Source organism: Erythranthe guttata, chromosome 13, assembly GCF_056151865.1.
Source record: "Erythranthe guttata isolate IM_541 chromosome 13, IM_541, whole genome shotgun sequence".
NCBI classification, from domain to species: Eukaryota; Viridiplantae; Streptophyta; class Magnoliopsida; order Lamiales; family Phrymaceae; genus Erythranthe; species Erythranthe guttata.
Genome location: NC_142545.1, coordinates 14,472,824 through 14,496,423, shown reverse-complemented (window position 1 = coordinate 14,496,423; position 23,600 = coordinate 14,472,824). Strand labels below are relative to the sequence as shown.

Genomic DNA, 23,600 nt, shown 5'->3' with positions numbered 1-23,600 from the left:
TTCAGCATTCAGTGCTTATCCTATCAAACACAGCCTAAATATGATGCGGAAAAATAGGAGTGGGTACATTTATTTGTGCAGTTTTACTATTTTGGAGCATTTTATATTTTTATAATGATGAAATGTACGATCTTCTTCTATTTGTCAACCAATCCTGGTGGAGCACTAAACGACGTCGTTTTTCTCTTTGCAATTAATACCAAATCAGCCCCAAAGAGTCCACCTTTAATTTTTACTGGTTTGGCTCAGGTCATCATCATACAGCAGCATGATCCTACAGTAACTCCGTCATAGTAATTCTTCTAAACCTACTCCATTTTTCACCGCTACTAATAATCTTTTCGCAGATTACACAAAAACAACTTAATTTTGGCCCAATTTCCAGTGCTAGGCCCATAATAAAGAGAACTATAGGCCCATTAGTATTAATTTTGGCCTAATTTCCGATGCTAGGCCCATAATTAATGTATAATTATGGGCCCATTAGTTGTAATTTTTGCTCAATTTCCGGACATACTTAAACGAGAACTATGGGCCGATTAATAGTAATTATGGTCCAATTTCCGGTGGTAGGCCCATGATTAAGGTAGAACTATGGGCCCATTACTAGTAATTTTGGCCCAATTTCCAGTGCTAGGTTTATAACTAAGGGAGAACTATAGGCCCATTAGAAGTAATTTTGGCCCAATTTCCGGTGCTAGGCCAAGAATTGAGGTTTACTAGTAATTTTAGTCCCAATTTCTAGTGCTAGGCCGATAATTCTATGGGCCCATAATAGTAATATTGGCCCAATTTCCGTTGCTAGGCCCATAATTAAGGTATAACTATGTGCCTATTGGTAGTACTTTTGGCCCAATTTAGTCAGCTCTTGTAACTCCATCCTTATGGTTATGGCTAGGGGTGTGAACGAGCCGAGCTCGAGCCGAGCTCGCCTCTTTTGGCTGGCTCGAGCTCGAGCTCGAGTTTATTTTGTCGAGCTCGAGCTCGTCGAGTTCTTCTTTTTCTGGCTCGAGCTCGAGCTCGTGTTAATCTTGTCGAGCTCGAGCTCGAGCCCAATCCCTTTTTTTTTTTTTTTTCTTTTTTTAAATATTATTTTTTTATTATTTTATTATTAAAAAATATTTTAAAAAATTACAAAATAAACACAAAATTGTGATTATATATTTTTTTAATATTTGTATTTATTTCTATAATATTTTATATTATTATACATTTTTAAATAAAAATAACATATAAAAAATAAAAAAAATAAAAAAAATAAAAAAAATATTAATAAATCCGGCTCGCGAGCTGATGAACAACTAAAATCGGGCTCGAGCTCGGCTCGTCAGAAAGCTCGAGCTCGCGAGCTCGAGCTCGAGCTCGAAAACCTCGAGTCCGAGTTCGAGCTTTTTACGAGCCGGTTCGTCGAGCTCACGAGCCGGCTCGGCTCGTTTACCACCCCTAGTTATGGCCCAATTATTTTATAATATTGAAATTTTATTTATTTAATATTTACTCCTACTACAAAAGCAACTTCCATAGGATAATTATTAAATAAAGCTGTCTTCACGAAACAACGACTTCTCCAACTGTATCTGTATGCATGATAAAATTAAAGATGATGCGATTTTAACAGAGAATCTTCCCATAATCATGCGGATTAAAGGCTGTTAAAGAGGTAATTAGATACTGTGAGAACCTGGTCATTAAAACATTAAATCCATGCTTTAATTTGATTAGACCCATTAAATAAAATAAAATAAAATAAAAAGATTCTTAATTAATTGGCTCCGGCAGTTGTAGTCTGTAACTGCCAGATTAAAGGTTTACCTGATTTTACCTTTAATTCAAACAACTTAATTTGCTGCAAAGGGTCCACAGAATTTAGTGAAGCAATTTGGCCAAATTCTCAAGTGCCCTTTTTTTTTATTCCTAATGAATTATAAGATTAATACATGAAAAATTAAATCCCAGAAAGACAAAAGTTAAATGTTAATGGGACTAAGTTTCCAGGTTTGGGCTGCATGTGTTGCTTGTTATAAGTACATTTTGCACATGCTTACATACGTGGAAACTAATAAATAGGGTCCCCTTTAATTTCGATTTTCCTACCCTCCATTAATTATATATATACCATGTTACTTTGTGGAAGAAAAGCTGCCTAAACGCCGAGCTACAACAACAACGCACGCATTATTCATGTTTTTTTCGGTGTTTTTGGTCCGAAAAGATTTATTATATTAGTCCGCGGTAAGATTAATTATACTAATTAATTGGAAAAGCATATATATATATATATATATATAATCCTAGTAATTAGTATTATTGGGCATCATGTGCATGCACCATTGTGCTGTGTGTGTGTGTGTGTGTGTGTGAAAGAGAGTTTAAGGTGGTTAGAGAAAAGGTGGCTCTGCCAATTAACGGTGACGGTTGTGGTCAGAGAATAAAGATCGATGAGCCGCCCATTGTGCGGGGGAAAGAAAGAAAAGGGCAAATTAAAGAAATAAAAAAGAAAAGAAAGAACAAAACAAAGCTTAACCTTTAATTTGGTGATTAACCTAACATTATCTTGAATTTGTTGTACTAAACTTTATTAATTATGTCTATCTATACATTAGTGTACTATGAATATATTTTGCATGGAGGAGAGAGAGAGCGCGCGCTCAACGGTTTTTACACATATATATGCAACAACGGTGGTGGATTCCACGTCCAAAAGTGGACACCTTTATTTGCAATTCTCTCTTATAAGTTTCCTTTTCGTACGTGTGTGTGTGTGTGTATATATATGTGTGTGTATATATATATAATGTAAATAAATTGGTGAGTCTAAAAGCAGAAAAGGAAAAGCAAAGCTGGATATGATTTATAATGAGAAGCAAATCTTATATACATTAATACGGGATGGAGAAGAATAAAAAAGATCCGTTACATTATATTTCTCTAGCTAGTAATAAAGTAGTGAGCTATTTTACAGAAGATGTTTCAATATAAATATAATTTGGTGGAATTAAGAATCTTGTTGAATGGCCAAGGTACACCATATATCATCAACCGCAGATTAATATATTTCGGATAAGGCCGCACTCTCGTAGTTCATATATATATCCCAGACAAATTAACGGTAGATGATCAACATGGAATATTTAATATTATATTCGACGTCGAAATGTGCACGGCTGGCTGGACTAGTAATGCGATTCATCAACTTTGAATATATATGCATCAATAAATTGATCAAATGGTGTCTTCAATTTTTCTACATCGTTACTTGAACATTTGTGTACGTGTCTTTCTCGATCATCAGGTGATCTGAATCTATAATTCTCTTCAGTTTCATCTCTCTCTCTCTCTCTCTCTCTCTCTCTCTCTCTCTCTATATATATATATATATATATATATATATATATATATATATATATATATATATATATATATATATATATATATATATATATATATATATATATATATATAAACTCATGATCAAATGCTGCAATCTAACCTTAGCTTCCCAAATAAATATATTCCTCCCTGCAAAATGAGATATTTACACGCACTAGCTAGTACTATATATATATATCTCCTCGTATATATATAATTGTTTACCAATGTCTTCTCATATAAACTTGAAACCCCACCAAGTAAAGGAATATTGAACACAGTAACCTTGAATATCCACTTTCTTTAACCTGTTTCATGATAATAAGTCACACAAAATAAAATAAAAGTTAATACTATGAACATATTCCAATTTAATTTAATTTAATTAATGTATATATATATATATACATACCTTGGTGGAATTGGAAGTTAAGGAAATTGAGGCCGATGAAGTTGACGAAGAAGAAGAAGAAGAAGAAGAAGAAGTAGTTGACAATGCAGTGAGCCCGACGTTGTAGGCCATAGTCCCGTCGGGCTGAAAAAGCCCGTAATTCCTCTCGGAAGTGGGGCCCGGCTTCATATCCTCGTTGAACAAAGCAAACACGTAAATCTCTAACTTCATGCTCGGCCTCAATGGAGTCCCTTCATTCAAATATTGTCTTCTCATTAAATTATGATTATATATGGCCGCATTTTGAAGGTTTGCCCCGATTTCAGTAGCGTCCCCTCTGGAGGGCCAACCCGTTTCCGAAACCCGAACCTCGATTCCTCCGTAACCCATTTTGGCCATGGCGATTATAACCGCGTCAACTTGAGCGTACAGCATGTTGTCGTAGTGGAGCTTCGTATTCGGGTCGACCATACCCGAATTCGGGTTGAAAAGTACGTAGTCTATTGGGATCTTATTCGGGCTGTCCTTGTACGCGAAATACGGGTACGCGTTTATCCAGAACGGGCCTCTGGTGGCTGCCAAGAACTGCAGGAACTGGAGCATTATCACGTTCAGCTCCGGCCGGAAACTTCCGGCGGACGGCGGGAAAGATTCCTGGAGGACGGCCAGGGAATTGGGGGTGGACACGTGGATGTACTGGTCCAGCCCCAGGCGTACGAGGGCGGCGTGGATGCTGACCATGGCGGGTACGAGGTAGGTGACGAGGGTGTTGTCGTCGCCGGTGAAGACCTCGTTACCGACGGCGATACCGGTGATTCTGGTAGCCGGGAAAAAGGGGCGGATGCGGGTGGAAACCCATTGGAGGGACTGGTTGGGGTCCGTTAACGTGGCGAGCATGTCGTTTTCGACGGTGACAATGATTTCGACGTTGGAGTTTGCGAAAGCCGACAGAACTTGAGGGTTCGTGTCGTAGATTCTGGCTTTCGTCACCTTAAGCGAACGGAGGAGTTCTAGAACTTTCTCCGGCGCCGGCAAATTGTTGGCAACTTGGCCGTAGTTTATGCCCAGCGATTCCACTTCCCGTACAAAACCAAAACCTGTGCTTAATTAATAATTAACATTAATAATAACCCGGAATTAAAAACATACCACATGATGACGTCATTCATGAAAAAAAAAAAAAAAGAGAGGGAGATTATATATATATGTAGAATGTAGATAGATATATAAATACCTGATAAAGTTAGAAAGAATCCAAGAAGAATATGTGACATGAAAATCTTGGTAAGAAGATGTTCCATGAGAGAGAGAATTGTAGAGAGAGAGAGAGAGAGAGAGAGAGAGAGAGAGAGAGAGAGAGAGAGAGAGAGAGAGAGAGAGAGAGAGAGAGAGAGAGAGAGAGAGAGAGAGAGAGAGAGAGAGAGAGAGAGAGAGAGAGAGAGAGAGAGAGAGAGAGAGAGAGAGAGAGAGAGAGAGAGAGAGAGAGAGAGAGAGAGAGAGTTTTGTTGATGCATGCACTAATGAAAGAAAGAAGGGAGAGGGGAAATGAAATGGATGTGGGAAAGAGGGATTTATAGGTGTGATTTTTGTGAATTCTTTTCTTTACTTGTTTGTTTTCTAGTTAATTAGGCAAATAGGTTTTCAGTTGGGTGAATGACTTGCTCTTCTCATCTTAGCTTCTTCTTTATAATTAATTACAACTGATCCTGAGTTTTCTTTTTAAGGAGGCTACCTATATATATCTATATATACCCATAATGCCCTTACCCCACCCCCACATGGGGTGGTGGAGTTGGGGGTGGTGGTACTGCACTTTAATTTCTTCACATTTTATATATAAGATAAGAAAAGGAGGGAAGGAAATCCCACTAATTCTTAGATTAATTACGTAATTATGGTTTTCTGGAATCATTTTTCTGTGTTTAATATCATGTGTGCAATGATTACGCACTCGTTTTTTTTTTTGAATATATACTATTTGTCATTTAATTACTGTGACCATATATATATATATAAGATTATTTGTTGCAATCGTCTGCTCTTTACATTTCTTAGATAGTAATCTAGTAAACAAAAAGGTTTATTTTTATATTTTATCTTGTGTATTTTTGTATATATGTATGAAGAATGATTCTTTTAGGGTTTTTTTGTGTTCTCGATTTCTAGTTGTTGACGCAACAGCTTATTAATTTCCTTAATTGAGTAATTAACATTAAAAAAATTGAATTAAAACATTTTAACATAAATCTAAATGCTAAAGGTATCTCAAGAAATCACATGGAGTTGATTGCATGTTTAAGAACTTTTTATACTAATTTGGGTGGAGACGCAAAAGTAAAAAAATTAAAATTTAAAAAAAAATAGAAAAGTGAAATTCAAGAGCCAGCTTTAAGCACTATAATGATATCCACGTCATGCTGTTTGTGAAATCACACATTTTTATTTGTTGGATAATTTTTACACAATTCAATGTATATATATTGCTTAAGATCGACTAGTGCTTTACATGTGTTTTTATTTCTTAATTGTATTATCTATATAGTGATAATATCATATATTAATTAATTAAATTAAACGTACATGATGATGTCAAAAAAGTCCTGCTGGTTATGATAATCATTTTATTAATTATTAAATTATAATATAGTTTTTTCTTTGTTTTTCCCGCCCGAAAGGGTAGAAAAAACTATCTAAGAATGAGTTGGTGGGATTAAAAGGAGGGATAAAACAATATTAATGGGGGTGATTTTGGTCGTTTAGTACTAATGTTTTTTTTTTTTTGACAAAAGGAGACCAAAAAGAAATATATATATAGTATTTATATATAAATATAAATATTTTATTTAATTTTTAACATTCTTGGTGGGGAAATAGAAAAGGTAGAATTACACGTAATTTTGGGCCAAAAGGAAAAAAAGTGGAAGTGTTGGGTAGATGGATAAGGAATGTGAATACGTAGGAATAAGTGTCCTTATCTTTGAATTCCTATTTGCTTGCTGTTGCTGATGTCAATTTTCATCAATATTGTATACCACCAATCTCTATTTATTATTAATCAACACTAATCAAACCAAAAATAAAAATAAAAAAATAAAAAAATTATACACCTAATTAATAGTAAGTGGCAGGTGCGTAAAAGGCTTGATGAAATTAAATGAGTGTAACTCTGGAAGAATCTTTTGCTTAACTCCTAAGAACCAATTAATTGCAGTACATGTATAATTAATTATGATCATTAGAGCAATGATTTTTGACGATTCCACACTCCTACTCATCAATATTATGAATCCCACTTTTGCTAAATATAATATAATGAATTGATTTAATTTAGACAGATTCAATCTTCACTTCTAAGATCCATCACATGTCAAGAACATATATTTATCCATACATCCCTCAAGAGTGAGACATTCTCTTTTTCCCATCCAACTTCTTTTCTTTTTTCCATCCAACTAACTTCTGTTATATTTTGCTTCGCAAATTTGATCATATTGTTTTAAAACATCTGGATCGAAGGATGTATATGTCTTTTGCAATATATATACATGTAAGTGTCGAATGATCATATCAGTCAAAAGTTTAAGCCAATCATAAGCTTAATTAAGCTAATACTGAAATGTATCATTTAATATTAATATCTCCAACAATAAGTAATCGTATATATGCACCAATCTCTGACAATTGCTTAGCCCGAAACCATGCATGTGGGTAGAGAGTAGCAAAGGGATAAAAAGGGAATGCTTTCGTACGTCATATAAAAGGAGGGCCTTTTCGAAAAGAAAAAAAAAATTGACGAGCAATGTGATCATCAAGATGCATACCGACCTGGCTGTCTCCTTTTAGGGTTGAATATTTTCTACTTTTAACAACCAAACATGCTTTTCTTTATAATATCAAACTATAAACTTTTTTTTTTTTTTGTTGTTGTTGATAATGCCGTTTCTTCGATCATTTTCCGGGGAAATTAAATGGTTTCCTTCCTCGTCTTTTCTTTATAGTTTCACTTTCTTTAGAAAGAAAAGAAAAAAAGAATTGTAAATGGATGAGTGAGATAGAATTGATCAAAAAAGAGATATAGGAATGGTGATAAGATACTGCTTTAGTAAAGCCATTTGATGTAAAAGGAAGATTTAAAGCATGCATGCATGATCAGTCAAGGGGGATATTTCCCACTGATACATGCATGAAATGTTGGAGGTACGTGCTAACTCACAGCATTGCTATTTTGTGTGTGTGTGTGTGTGTGTTTGTGCGTGTGTGTGTGTGTGTTTGTCTGAAAGACATGTTTCTTTACAAGGATTATATTCTTAGATAGCTTTAGATGGATTGGAATTGGGAAGAAAAAGGGTGGACCCTAATTCACGGTGGAAAGCCCCTTTGCAACGTAAGACGAGTCAAAAAGGAAGAATTTATAAATTAAAAAAAAATAATAATAATAATAATATTTCTTTCTTTAAGAGATTACCATGATAAGATAAGCAAGTTGAGGAGATGAAAACCAGGAATGGTTATGCATATGTCATAGCACTTTGTATGGCCTTTAAGATATTACACTCGGTGAAGTTCATCGATAAGTGTTTACTCTGCCTTCACGTGAAAATAGGATTCTCGTTTAAATACATAATGCACTAGTTTAAGTGACCATATCTATTATGACACACTTAGGGGAGTAATCCTCTGTTTCAACGAACTACAGATGTGTCAATACATAATTCAATATAGTGACGATAAAAAGGGAATTAGTGACGACAAAATGCACTTACTAAAGACATTTGATAACAATTTTTGAGAATGTCACTAGTGGAAGAGATGTCTTAAGCCAAAATCTCTTTTTTTTTTTCTTTCTAAGATGACATGTTTTTTATGCAAAGGCCCCATCTCTTATTATCTAATCAGTCTTATCCGTTCCACGAATACTCCGAGACGATGTCTAACAGCTTAAGCTTTATTTTTCAAGTGATCATTCAACGTAGTATCAGAGCAAAACCAAATAACATAATGCACATAAGATATTAATAGTCTCGGGGCTGGTGTGATTACATTAGATACCATATTTACCTTTGTTGGCAGGAAAAGAAATCGAGATTACTTTTGTTTTCCATATTTATTTATCCCTTCGGGGAGAGAACTAACTACTCTAACTTAACAGCCATATTTTCGAACTTCTGTGAAAGTATGAATAACAGAAGCAGATTATGTTTCCTCCTATATATATGTTCTAAGCATAGGCTATTGAACACTTTCAAAAGGTTTAATTTCGAGCTTTAAAGCCACAAGTATTATTATCTCCCTGCATTTATGCACACTAAGCATCATCAAGGAAGTTATTTAGAGATTAGGCCATCTTAATCACATCCCTAATTGTTAACAATTTTATTATCACTGGAATTTCATGATTGATGAAAATGAAGGACCATTAGCTGATTAACATAAGCATTGAAGAAGCTGAAAAGACTATCAAACAGAGCATCAAAATTCTTATTTATCAATCCAGTAAACAAAATCACAAATTATTGGGCAAAATTGAAATATTTATACCCATCAATTAAATACAATGCGAAATATACTCAACGAAAATATCCCAATTATAAACAACAACAACAACAATAAAGCCAACTGCAAAAGGAGGTATCACATCACGAGAAGACAGAAAACTAACAGCGGTTAAAAAGATCAGACGGACTTGACGGCGGTGGAAGCGGCGTCGCCACCGTGGTTTTCAATGGGAATGTTGAGAGGGGCGTGAAGAGTGGTTTGATCATCGGGGTCGTAATCAGGGTTGAGGCTTCGATCTATGGCTTCTCGGCCTTTCTGGAGGCAGGGTTTGCAGGCGATCTCCATCGTACACCAGCCCAGCGCCACCGCCACGATCGCTATCAACGCCGTCGTCAACGCCCCCATCGAGATCTTCTTCACTGGTTAGGGGCCGGGGGTTGGGGTTGGGGGTGTAGTCAAAAGTGTGTGAGATTGGTTTGTCCGTTACAGTATTACGATTTTGCTTCTGTTGCTTCTAAAGTCGCATCTAAGTTTCAGCGACTCTTTTAATACTGGGAAATTAATTAACAAGAGATTTTTTTTCTCACATTTTATTCGTTTAAATTTTTCAAAGGAAACATAAAATAACGAATGATTTGAATGAAAAATCGTCATCTTTATGAAATTTGAAAATGTTAACGAAGTTTAGTTTATCGTATTCAAAATTATAGTTTTAGATTAAATTTATTATAAATAACTGCTCGATAAACTAATAAACTGTTTTAAAAGCTGATAAATTACTGTCGTAAACTGAAAATTTCAGGATTAATAGTAGTTTCCAAGGATATGATGACCATTTTATTACATTCTACTTGAGAAAATTCTCCAACCTATTATCACTCAACTTGGTCTTGTAAGCAGAGTTCTTGTAGTCAGACCATGTATATTCCTTGTACAAACTTTCTTCACCTTCTTCCATTATTGAACTCAACGGCGTTATCTTTTCACTCAAAGGCGGCCCTCCAAAGTAGATCATCGAAACCCTCGATTTCAAATTATCCGCGGCCAACACTCTGTGCTTCACACTCTTGAACCTCCCATTTGTCATTACCTGCACCAGCATACAAATCTATGTAATTAACAACGAACCATTACATATATCGATACTGATCGATGATTCTATTACAGGAAGTACAAGGCAAAGGAGATGTATTATTAAATAAGATTTAACACTTTTACATGATGCATACATACCTGCAAAGAATCACCAACGTTGAGGAAAAACGATGTGGGATCGGGTGGTATTGAGACCCATGCACCGTCTTTCAGACAAATTTGAAAGCCCGATACTTCGTTAGACCTTAAAACAGACATAATCTGTGGGTCCGTGTGTTCGCCAAAACCTATCACACTCCGACCATTACCCGTTTCTTGAAGCTGATCCGGACATGGCGGATAGTTGTTTAGCCTAAAACAAGAGTCACTTTTTTCATCTCTTATCAGCTTACTCAATTTGTCCCTTGCCTCAAGGTGCAATTCATCAGCTATCATTTCAAGAACTTCGCACGCCATGTTTCTCACCGCGGTTACGTACTCATTCACAAGAATCCTGTACGTAAAAATATATATATATACATAAATATCAATGTTAATTATGAATATAAAACTAATAAAGTAACGAGATGCATGTTTATAACTACTAAATTATTCGAACCGTACCATAAAGATTCTTGAATTCCTCCTGGGATGATTGACTTTGAATTCAGTGAAAGAAGTTGAGGGTTGGTGGAGAAGAGGAGATATTCAAGCCATCCGACATCACCGTTGAGGCCGATATTCTTGTTACCGTAACCGAAAGGATTAGGAGAGCCCCATTTGTCCTTTTCTTGTTGGGGTAGTTTGAAGAAGTTGACAATTTCTTGTTCTAATTTTGTCAAGAAATTCATGGAAATACCATGGTTGATCACTTTGAAGAACCCGAACTCTTTGCAGGCGTTGACTATAGTGTTTTTACTAGCGTGGGTGTGATCAGAAAGGTCAACGACTGGAATCCCAGTGAAAGTGTTAATTGGTGTGGGCTTGCATGTTTTGATTTGGGGTAGATTGTGAACAACTGGTAAAACCATCGTCATCGTCTTTGTGTTGATCGATATATTAAGTTTTCTTGAGAGAGAGAGAGAGAGAGAGAGAGATCTAGAGAGAGAGAAGTTTATATACGTGGATGTAATTGTTAATCAAAAAGGAGCTGATGGGGTGTTTATATAGGCCGGCCGGGGAGATTCTCTGAGGCTAAATGTTTATGCATGAGAGAAACGTCACACGAGGCATTGTGTGTTATATGACTGGCAATTTATATATATATATATATCCACTATCCAGGAGGAAATTGTACCTTTGTCTATGATAGATAATTTGAAAGAAAGGAATTAAAACCAAAAAAATCCGCCACTGATTACGGCACGATGAGTATCGATCAGGAGATCGATCGTGGTATTAGTACTATAAGTAAGGTTTGTTAGCTAGCTAGGAATTTATTTGACCAACGCTTTTCTTAGTGCTTCTTTTCTTTTCTTTTTCCTTTTGAACAAAAACGAAATATATGCAAATTACCGCGGGGGCGCATCACAGATCAACCCTCCAAATTGTTGTGTCATGTGACTTTTTTTTTTTTTTAATTATTATTTTCTTTTTGTGAAAATATAAATCCCATATAAGAATTTTCTAAATAAAGCTCCCAATATAATGTTGTTATTAAAAAAATGGCCATATATTTGGAGATTGAAAGAGCCATGGAAGTTCCAAAGTCATATTAATTGGTCGAGTAAATTTGTTATGTATATATATATATATATATATATATATATATATATATATATATATATATATATATATGCTGAAAGCATGAACCATATATACAGCGCGTAGTACAAGTGAATGGCTGCATGCTCACACTTGTATCGCGGCAGTTGCTTAGAGTAACTATTATAGGAAGAAAAGAAAAAAAAAAAAAAAGAGAGAGGAAATACCGAAATACGCAGTTCAGATCATCGATCCTCGATTCATCTCAATCAATTCACATGGGTCTAGTTTATCTTTTTTCGTTACGCAGACGTTCAATATCGTCGTATACAAAGATGGTTCTCTCTCTGAGTTAGTTCATTTCTTCCACTGTGAACAAAACAATTCAGGCACAGAGGTTTAGGAGTTGATCAGTTTGTATATATATGTGTGTCACGTGTTAGAGCTCTTTCTATTGGGCTAACTCACATTTTTTCACATGCTATGCTCGAGCGAGTTTTTTTGTTTATTTATGTGTCTATTTAGATACATTCTACATATATAATATATGTGTGTATGTATTATATTATATTCTGATTAATTAATTATATACATATAGTGATATTATTCTGACATTTTTGGATGTATTTGTGGAGTAGTTTCGATATATTTGTATGTATTGCATGTGGAAAGCAAGAGTCACTACCTGCAACTGGAAGACACACAGGAGGATCCAACACCTCATTCTTCATACAATATTTGTATGTATAATGTATGTATATAATTAGTGCAAAGTATCACATATTTTTCATGTTATTAGGGATTTTATTGCTTAAAGTGATAACGTCCCGAACAAAATTAAAAGAGCTGATCTAAACATGATATATATATATATATATATATATATATATATATATATATATATATATATATATATATATATATATATATATATATATATATGTTTCTGGGTGTTGGTTGGACCTCATGATTAATGTATCTAGTACAATCTTGTGCCAACTTAACATTAAAAAGCAACAAAATAACCGAAGTAAACTAATTAACAAACTATTGATAGTGACAGGTATTATAAAATGAATAAATGATAAATTAAATCATGTGCCATAGGTTTGGGTCAGATGGCAGTTAGCTGGGCTTCACTTTCCCACATCTGCAGAATGTTTAGTATTAGGCCCAAAGTTGTAAGGGTTTAATAAAGCCCAAAATAGTAGGGTTGTCGACTTCTCTCCAAATATATCTATATATATATATGGTAAAATATTTCATTTTTTAATTAAGGATATGTTTTAATATACTTGAGAAGATTTTTTTGAGTAATTAGTTAATGTAGTATCACCTATGTTGATTTGTTTATTGAAGCTTCGACAATGTTTAATGCTCATGAACATGCAAAACCAAGCTTCTATCCGGCAATATCTCTTATCTTTTAATTAATTGACTATGATCGATATATGATGCGCCTTACGTTGTTGGAATAATATTAATTCATCAATCGGAAACATACACATATATATACAAAAATTGTCGTCTATCTAATTATAATCACTACTAGAAAATCATGATTTAGCAACGCCAGCTAGCAACGAACAAAACAATCCGTTGCTAAATAAGTAATTAGCGACGGGATTAGCGACGTAAGACAAAATCGTCCCATTGCTTATGGAGTTTCAGTGCTAGCAACAGATATTAGAGACGGATAATAAATCCGTTGCTAAAATAAATATTTAGTGACATAATTCAGTGATGGATAATAAACTGTTACTAAAGATAAATGTTAGCATCATATGTAGAGACAGATTGAAGGACCTGTTGCTAAAATGGGTATTTAGGATTGCTGTTTTTAAATTTAAAATGGGTATTTTATACTGTTATCATTTAATTATTATTATGTGTTTTTTTTACTTTTTTTATTTAATTATTTTAATTAATATTATTTATATATATTTATTTTAATAATTGTATTGTAATTAACTATTAAAAGTGATGAAATAAATTATATGTATAAAAACTTATATCATTTGTTACCTAAATGATTAGGCAGAAAACAAACACAACGTGTTTACTCTTTTATCCATTATTTAATTAAAGTTATAGTATTAAATATTTAAATATTTATGTATAACAATAACTGCACTAGATTTATAATAAAATATTAATAAATATTCGGAAAGATATATAATTTAAAGAAAAAATGTCCAAACCCCAAACAACAGCGGAAGCAAAATCCACAGCCGAAGCCCTAATTTTTACGGAGGATTCTCTCGCTGCAAAATCCACAGCCGAAGCCCTAATTTTTACAGAGGATTATCTCAATTGAGTCGATGTCCAAGTCCTCATTTTCCAATTGTGAAGTTTTTGTACTGAGTGTTCGGAAGAGGTAAGGAACCCAATTAGTTTATGTATGTGATTGTAGTTTATAATGTATTGCCAGGGAGATCGATATGTCGAGAGTGGTCCAGTCGAAAAATGATTTCTGCAGCAAATATGTAATTTCAAGGTAAATTTCATTCTTAAGTTTTCCTCAATATTTCTCTTTCTTTTTAAAAGGTTTTCTCTTCAGTGGAAATGAACGAGTTTTTCTCCAAATCCCTAATGTGAATGTAAATTTCAGTTCTTAATTTTTTTTCGGATATTTCTCCATAGTTCTCTGTCAAGTACGATTTTTGAGTTATCTTATGAAAACGCTAGCACTTGTCCGGTTGCCCTTTCGAATCTTCATTGATCTTGAACTTCTAATATTTCAAAAGAACAATTTTTGCAGGGATCTGGTTAATTTATGATTTTTTACTGTGCTTATCCGATATGTTTTGAATTATTTCTTTCGCTCGTGGGTGCATATAATATATTCTTTAAATTGTTTTGCTTTTGGTAAATTAATGAATTGGCGAATGTTATTTGAATTTTCATTCGATTGTCTTTTGAACATGATAATGGATTTGTTTGTTTATGTGTTTTTTTGCTAGAAAATTTGGATGTTTATAGGTTTTGTTATTGTCTTTCGATATGTTTCCTTCCAATTATTTGAGTAGAAATAAAAGTTCCGGTATTTGTTCTCTTACTTATTTGAGATGGTTAGGTGTTGTAGCTATTTTGTTTGCGTGTCAATTATCTCAAGTGTTGTTCAGAGGTGCAAAATTTATTTATGAACTTGACTTTGATTAATCCTCTTGAAATCTGATTAGATATGTATAAAATAATTTGTTTGTGATGACTCATGGCTTTCATCCGTTAACTTTTTGATGACTTGTAGCATGATGCGGGAAATTGAAATAAATTCACAAACATAATCTAATGGATGGGTAAACCAACCCAATTTTTTCTCTATTAACGAGGAAAGCATTAGGATGCTTGATGGAAACAATGTTCAGAGAGTATGTTCTGTGCTCAATTGATTTCTCATCATCTCTTATCCTCTGTTTATGTTATCTTTTATGCTTGCAAAAATGATATCAAGGCAGTCTGCTATTTTTACTATTAAAAATACTTATCCACAATAATGATTTTTTCAGGAAACCAAATTGAGTTGTCAATAGAGGAGAGGGGAAGATCATAAGAGGTGTAGTACTAGAACTCCAAATTCTGTACATGTGTAATGGTAAACATGTTTGGTGAGGCTTTCCCAAGTTAGAGAAAAAATTGAATTGATAATTTCTTATCTTTTGACTTTTAAAGAGAATGGTGTGAGGATAGCATAGTAAATTGAGTATATTTGCTTCTATTTATTTTACATACATGTTTTAGCTAGATGTCAGTATAGAGATTCAAATTAGATTTCATTCACTGCTCATTTTCTCAATTTGTTTTCTTGTCTCTTTAACAGTTGTTTTTCTTGATGATGTTGTGAAGCTCAAGTGCTACATTTAAAGGTAAATGTTTTACCTTACTATTTATTAGGATCAAAGTTGTCTTTTTTATTTTAAAGTCAATATTTTGATTTGATTTACTATTCAATTCGAAAATTTGTTTTGTTATCTCCTTGACAATTGTTTATGTTGCTACATTTGCAGGGAAAAGTTGTATCAGGTATGAAATATTCACTTTCTTACACAATTTGTTTTATTAGGACTTTAAGTTGTCTTTTTTAGCTTGGCGTCAATATTTAGCTAATCACATTTATCTTGTCTTGGACTACTTTTGTGTACTATGCAGCTAGTATTCAGGATGTCATCTACGTGGTACAAGTACATCACAAGCATATGTCGATTGGAGAGACTAGAGAGACGGTGTGTGTTGCACTTATAGAACAAGATTGATGTATTCTAAATTTTGACAGTGTTTCAATCTTGCTTTCAAAACAGTATTGGTACAGTTTGTAATACAAATTTGTAACATTGTATGCTGAATTTTTATATATAATTGTTATTTTTGGTATACAATATATATTAAATAGGTATCAAAATAAAAATAAATATATATATTTTTTTAATTGTTAAAATATTTTTTGCGACGGATTTAGATACGATTCAATCCCTATCTAAAGTAGCGACGGATTTGGTGATGGGTCATTCAGTTTCTACATTATCAACGGATCTGGCGACGAGTCATTCTATTGCTATAGTAGTGACGGTATCCGGCAACGGCTTATTCTGTTGCTAAAATGTAGCGACGGATTTGCGCACGTCGTCGCCAAATTTAGCGACGCGCCTTTTAGCGACAGCGTTAGAGACGATCATTATCTGTTGCTAAATCTTGATTAGTGACGGAGTTTTACAATTCTTAGCAACGAATTCGTCCGTTGCCAAATCATGATTTTCTAGTAGTGAATGTTTGTTCCATGTACAAAGTATGAGGTGTACTCACAGCTGATCTGTCATGAAAACAACAAAAGGAACAAGAAAACATGATGTTCGAAAACGAGTAGTGATGAATATGGATTTTCGAGAACCTATCTAGATTAATTCGCTTTGTTAGATTTAGTTAGAGTACTGCAAAATATTTCGACTGAACAAAAGTGTCAATGAATGAATACGAAGTTCGAAGTAATTAAAACGCCTTGACGTTAATTAATCTTCTTAATGTCGAGCATGGCCTAAATTGAAGTTACCTTCGGTTCAGTTGGTGGAAACATGCATGCATACCAAATTCCACATACAAGAGGAGATTAGAAATAATTTGCTCTTGCCTTTTGACTATAATCTATTAATTAGTGTTTTCGCTTGCAAACTTTGAACTCTCTTTCTACCTAATTACTTACGAACATACATTAATGATAATGTACATGTGGTTGTGCACATGTCAAATACATGTGCCAACGTGGACGTAATGAATTCTACTATTCTAGTGGCTCATTCCTAGCTATTTTTATAGAATTTTTGCTTCTCAACATGCCACACATGCATGGCTATCATTTGACTAGCTCATATATTATATATACATATATATATATATATATATATATATATATATATATATATATATATATATATATATATATATATATATATATATATATATATATATATATATATATATATATATATACACACACACGTCTTACTAGCATATATTTATTTCCTAATATATTTTCATAGTTCATCTCTAATCCAATTGGGTGATTATGTTACGAAGTTTAATTTGAATTGTCTTGATTTAGGTCGAATGGTTTGAGGGATATTGCACGAGACTGAGTTTTGTTTAGTGAAAATTTCATAATTAAAATTATTTGCGGAGCATTAGAAGACATATTTGCATGCCATGCACAAAATTGCTTCGAAAATACATTATACATACATCCCCCATTGTATTTGTAGTCAATAGAATGTAGGGTTTTTTAAAATGTCCCATTTGCACTTTTTTTAAACAACTTGTGGTGAAGGTATATATATATATATATATTGCGTTGAATATCTACAGGGGTGGAACCAGGATTAGAAAGTAGGGGGGGCTGACTAAAATTTCGGGGTTCGGGGCAACGCCCCGAAAAAAATTTTAGGTTCGCAAAACATTGAAAAAATAGGTTTATACTGCGAAAAAAATTACGACACATATCTATAATATCATATATATCTATAATTTATATAAAATTACGGAGAATAAACAAAAAATTTAAGATTAAGACACATATTTACAAAATCTTTGGGGGGGCCAAAAGTAATATTCAAAAAATATTAGGTCAAAATAGCTAAAAAAAAATTTTTTTTTTTTCTTGGGGGGTCAACTGCCCCCCCCTGGTACCGCCACTGAATATCTATGTTAGTTAACATTGACTATATCATGAATAAATTAATAATGTAGTAATCAAACAATTAATGATAAGTTTGTTTGATGCTAATCATTGATCGGCTCGTGGAATGTTGACAACCGCAATAACTGCAAAACAATCTACAGTCGTTGCCTAATCAAATTAAGAGCAACCATAATATATTATTATTTTATTATATATATATATATATATATTATATAGAGTCAATAATTAGTTAGCTATCACATGCATGTAGTGAGAGAAAATGAATTAAGTCGGGATTATGTATCAAACTATCAATTAATGCTCTGCTCTAACGGCTAACCATGTGCTTTTGGTCTATCCAATTATACAATAAACACAAGATTTGTAAAAACTTAACTCTCATCACTACTAAAACAAACATTAATTACTTCAACTGTCACATGTTCATTAGTTAATCATACTAAATAAAGCAAAAAGTGTATTTTCAAATGTACATCATATTTAACTTTCAGAATTACTATAGACCACTATGGGATTAATTATTTTGTAATAAGATTATAGTATGGGTAATGGGTTAGATTCGTTTAATTTAATTCAGTACCAAGTGAAAGATATTTCCAAAGTTGTGACTTCCCATGTGCCAACTGTTTGCGCCAACGACAATAACCAACTTCTGCTAATACTATCAATTAAAAAAATAAAAAAATTATTGTGGTCAATCAATTGATGATTAGAAGTGGTTGATCATCGATCAATTTAAAATTCTTGATCAACAATAATTCACGTGTTGATTATTATCGATTAATTGCAAGTTGGTGCCAAACATATTTTGTTGCTTTTGAGAGCCGGATATATATATATTTCTGCCTAATTTACCCCTAACCTCCATTTGATGATGACTAGTGAATTAAACTGCACCAATCCCAATTTAAATTGCAGAAGAAGACATTATTATTGCAACTTGCACCATTATTATTATGATATATGATGGTACTAGCTAGTATCTGAAGCAAGTTGCAGAAGATTCCATGTGTGACAGACAGTGGGACGTTTGTGCTGAAAAAAAGTATTTTCATGCCCCAAATTATTTGGAGCATTTACTATATAAGTGAATGCGTAAATGTCAAAAGAAAATATGTACATTTTGTCATTAATTCAATTGAGATGAAGCGTCACTCACTTTTGAAACTAGAAGATATTTCAGCTTCGACATCGGTTCAATAATACACCCCACTAATTAAAATGAAAATACAGGAAAAATAATGATCCTAAGCTATATATATATGGTCCATTGGAGAGGATAAGATATTTGTGGGACACTACACACACACACACATACAGAGAGAGAGAGAGAGAGAGAGAGAGAGAGAGAGAGAGAGAGAGAGAGAGAGAGAGAGAGAGAGAGAGAGAGAGAGATGATTGACTTGAAGCCAAATTATTGCAGTAGTTGCTGCTGCTGCTGATTACTATGTTGTAATAATATACAAACCCGAAAGAAAAACGTCCTAGTGCGCGTGGAGAGAAGAAGTATTTTGTGGCGTGGATGAAATAGAAATATGCCACGTGGAGTTGGGGGTGATGCCCCGCCGTGCTCACTTAATTCCCACTTCCCAATTACAAGCCGCCGAGAAATATAATGAAATAGTCACCCGCCCACGGCTTATTTTTTGCAAGTGGCCATATATCACTCGGTTTCTGTTGCTTTATTCATTTTTCAACTCCAAATTAATTACAAAATTTTATTAAATAAACAATAATATATCCTAATTAATTTATCAATCAACACAGCAAAATTTTATTAAGTCAAATTGGAGGGAGTGGTACTCTATGATGAAGTCTCGGTGTGGTGGCCTGTAGAATGTAGAGGACCCTCTTCAACACTAGGTCTTTTTATTATTTGTCAATCTCATCTTATGTACCCATCAAAAAAAAAACTCATCTTATGTTATCTTTTTCACTATCCATCTTGCATAATATTTTTTTCTCTATTTGTTTTTGTTACTAATTTAAAAAATGAGTATTTGGATCGAGATTGATGTGAAGGTAGCAGTCTAACTCATTTCGCATTCTGACACTGGCCTGGCCGGTTAATGGAGTTCTTAGAGTTGGCTTACTATTATCTCCAACTTTATTATATTCTCATTGATTCTTGATCTATAAACACAGACACGTATCCAGCCCAACACTCTTTCTTCTTAAAATAAAAACTAGACACAGTTTTCATATTGAACATAAGAAGAAAATACTAGTATTAAATGTGAATTTAGATCAAATTCTAGAATATATGTACCAAAAAGTAGGTTATTTAGAGATTATCAGAAATTTCAAAATTCGATTAGGTTGAATTTCACTATTTGGGGGTTGGGGGCAAAATTAAATCATGATATCTAACTCTAATCAAATATCAAACTCTGATTGGTCCTGAATGTAAAGCATTTCTCCAATTATATGACCCCCTTAAAACTTGCCCAACCCACCTAGTGTGTGTGTGTGTACTATACAATACATGATGGTCTAAAGTCTTATAAGCTAATAATGATTATTATATAAAGATTGGTGATGTCATATGTCATCCTAATGTATAGATACAAGGATTTGTATGTAATGTCAATCTCCAAGTGCCACTCACACCAATCAACCACGTGGTCTCCTCATACATGTCTAAGGTGGACCAAATTTTTACATTAGAAAATCTCTATTTAAACCCCCATTTCTCTCTTCATCTTTCTCCCCCCAAAACACACACAACACACATTCTCTCTCTCTACTCTCTAATTTCTGTCAAGAAAAAAAAAATATTAACTTTCTTGAATATTCGAAGATAGATACACAAATATGTCTCTATCAATGTCACCAGCAAACTTTTCTCAAAAATTCTCACAAACTAGAAAGCCAAGTAGAAGAGCTAAAATCCGGTGTTCACCTTCGGTTCTCACTTTCCCCAAACACAACTTTCAGACACCCACTCTTCCCAAACACGACACCTGTCCTCCCGCCGCCCCGCAGTGGAACTTTCTACAGAGAGCTGCCGCTAAAACCCTCGACTTCTTCGAAAGCGCGTTGGTCTCACGCGAGCTCCACCACACGCTTCCCAAAACCGCCGACCCACGTATCCAAATTGCGGGAAACTTCGCCCCCGTGCCGGAGCAGCCCGTATGCCACAACCTCCACGTCACCGGCACCATCCCAGATTGCCTTAACGGCGTTTATGTCAGAAACGGCGCCAACCCTCTCCACGAGCCTGTCGCCGGCCACCACCTCTTCGACGGAGACGGCATGATCCACGCCGTCACATTTAGCGGCGACAATTCCGCCAGCTACGCCTGCCGGTTCACGGAAACACAGAGGCTGATCCAAGAACGTGATTTGGGCCGACCCGTTTTCCCGAAAGCCATCGGAGAGCTCCACGGCCATTCCGGCATAGCCCGGCTTCTCCTATTCTACACACGTGGCCTATGCGGGTTGGTGGATCACAGCAAAGGAACAGGTGTCGCCAACGCCGGGTTAGTATATTTCAATCAAAGACTCCTAGCCATGTCGGAAGATGATCTCCCTTACCAAGTCCGGCTAACTCCCTCCGGCGATCTCGAAACAGTCGGCCGATACGATTTCGAAGAGCAATTGAGCAGCACCATGATCGCCCACCCGAAAATCGACCCTGTTTCGAAGGAGCTTTTCGCTCTGAGCTACGACGTCGTTCAGAAGCCATACCTCAAGTACTTCAAATTTTCCGGCGATGGGAAAAAATCCCCCGACGTGGAAATACCCCTGGATTCGCCGACCATGATGCACGATTTCGCGATCACGGAGAACTTCGTGGTGATTCCCGACCAGCAAGTGGTGTTCAAGCTTCAAGAAATGGTGAAAGGTGGCTCCCCGATGGTGTACGACAAAAACAAGAAATCCAGGTTCGGAATTCTGTCGAAAAATGCGGAAAATGCAGAGGATATTATATGGGTTGATTGTCCGGATACTTTCTGTTTCCATTTATGGAACGCTTGGGAGGAGCCGGAGACCGATGAAGTTGTCGTCATCGGTTCATGCATGACGCCACCGGACTCCATTTTCAACGAGAGCAACGAAAACTTAAAAAGCGTTTTATCAGAAATCCGGCTCAACTTAAAAACCGGCCGGTCGAAGAAGCGGTCCATTATCCAGTCGTCGTCGGAGGAGGAAATCAATTTAGAAGCCGGTATGGTAAACAGGAACCGGCTGGGCCGGAAAACAAGATACGCATATCTAGCAATAGCAGAGCCGTGGCCTAAAGTTTCTGGGTTTGCGAAAGTGGACCTCTCCACCGGAGAAGTTGAGGAATTCATCTACGGCGACCGTAGATACGGCGGCGAGCCGTTTTTTGTTCCGAGTGACTCAACTTCCGATGGAGAAGGAGAAGATGCTGGGTATATTCTGTCTTACGTCCACGACGAGAACACGTGGAAATCTGAGCTGCTGGTAGTGAATGCGACGTCGTTAAAGCTGGAAGCTTCCGTTGAACTTCCGTCAAGAGTGCCGTATGGATTTCACGGCACGTTTATAAGCGCAACCGACTTGGAAAATCAGGCCTGAGTAGTATTTGCACTACATGAGTGAAACATCACTCTGTATTTATGTGCATATATACATAAATCAAAAAAAAAAAAAACGGAGGAGGGGGTTTGCCAGCGGGATTCTTTTATTTAGAGCTTCGTCCCCGGACTCTCCTCTATTTCTTATTTTAGTTCCTTTTCTTTTTTTCAACACTAGCTAGTTGTGTTTTTCAGGAGCCAAGCTTTTTGCTTTAGATGTACTGTCAATGAAGCTCAGCTGGTTTCTGTTTCAAATCATAATTCTACACTTGTTTGCTTAATTATTTCTCATTTACGAAAATTATTTACTTATGTGAGAATCTCAATTGTCTAATTATATTCACCATTCTTCAACAAATTAATGTAATTAGACATTAGATTAAAAAACAAATTAGATTGAAATCCGATTATGGAGCACGGGAATACAAGTTACCAGTTCTGCAATCACCCCCCCCCAGGAAAAAATATTATATAACTTGAAAATTGAAATTTTAAAGATTTCCGAGTGGAGAAATAATATTTAATTAATTTATTTATATATAGTTTCGCGACACGTAGTTTCGAAATGATTAATTATCTATGATATATAATCAGTGGGTATCAATTATTAATATTTTAAAGAATTCATTCATACGATAATATAATTATTAATGCCCTGTGTGTTTTGTGAACTTTAGTTATGATATTTTTATCTAGGCCCTCCCACTTTACAATAGTTACCTTAGGACACGTTTCAGACTTTCAGTGCATAAAGAATACGGTTTCTCTCAATCAAATCCTAGATTTTGTATGACGTAATTATTTTAATATTTACTTTTTCGTATTAAATTAAATT

The 23,600-nt window shown here is 34.8% G+C and overlaps 4 protein-coding genes and 1 long non-coding RNA gene across 6 annotated transcripts; 2 read left to right on the top strand and 3 right to left on the bottom strand.

The window, feature by feature from the left end:
- Positions 1-3,478: 3,478 nt before the first annotated feature.
- LOC105962445 (Glycosyl hydrolase superfamily protein) lies at positions 3,479-5,478 on the bottom strand. Of its 2 annotated transcripts, XM_088812522.1 has the most exons (4): positions 4,995-5,478; positions 3,782-4,857; positions 3,595-3,677; positions 3,479-3,519 (listed from the first exon to the last, which is right to left on the bottom strand). In XM_088812522.1, the coding sequence occupies exons 1-4, from the start codon at positions 5,272-5,274 to the stop codon at positions 3,492-3,494; spliced, it is 1,467 nt and encodes a 488-aa protein (XP_088668648.1). In that variant the 5' UTR covers positions 5,275-5,478; the 3' UTR covers positions 3,479-3,491. The 2 variants fall into 2 exon arrangements, with proteins under 2 accessions (XP_088668648.1, XP_012842200.2); XM_012986746.2 differs by lacking the exon at positions 3,479-3,519 and having other exon boundaries at positions 3,580-3,677; positions 4,995-5,477.
- Positions 5,479-9,215: 3,737 nt separating this feature from the next.
- LOC148765985 (outer envelope membrane protein 7) lies at positions 9,216-9,733 on the bottom strand. The gene has a single exon (XM_088812523.1). It carries the CDS (start codon positions 9,659-9,661, stop codon positions 9,434-9,436), a length of 228 nt encoding a protein of 75 aa, XP_088668649.1. The 5' UTR covers positions 9,662-9,733; the 3' UTR covers positions 9,216-9,433.
- On the bottom strand, positions 9,216-11,367 carry LOC105962438 (gibberellin 2-beta-dioxygenase). Its single transcript, XM_012986741.2, has 3 exons — positions 10,955-11,367; positions 10,490-10,844; positions 9,216-10,346 (listed from the first exon to the last, which is right to left on the bottom strand). The coding sequence occupies exons 1-3, from the start codon at positions 11,365-11,367 to the stop codon at positions 10,104-10,106; spliced, it is 1,011 nt and encodes a 336-aa protein (XP_012842195.1). The 3' UTR covers positions 9,216-10,103.
- Positions 11,368-14,173: 2,806 nt separating this feature from the next.
- LOC148765984 (uncharacterized) lies at positions 14,174-16,256 on the top strand. The gene is made up of 6 exons (XR_016029391.1): positions 14,174-14,411; positions 15,285-15,405; positions 15,544-15,590; positions 15,855-15,900; positions 16,042-16,057; positions 16,184-16,256. It is a non-coding gene; the product is annotated as an uncharacterized LOC148765984 (long non-coding RNA).
- Positions 16,257-20,918: 4,662 nt separating this feature from the next.
- On the top strand, positions 20,919-23,046 carry NCED5 (nine-cis-epoxycarotenoid dioxygenase 5). Its single transcript, XM_012986777.2, has one exon. It carries the CDS (start codon positions 21,036-21,038, stop codon positions 22,764-22,766), a length of 1,731 nt encoding a protein of 576 aa, XP_012842231.1. The 5' UTR covers positions 20,919-21,035; the 3' UTR covers positions 22,767-23,046.
- The last annotated feature ends 554 nt before the right edge of the window (positions 23,047-23,600 follow it).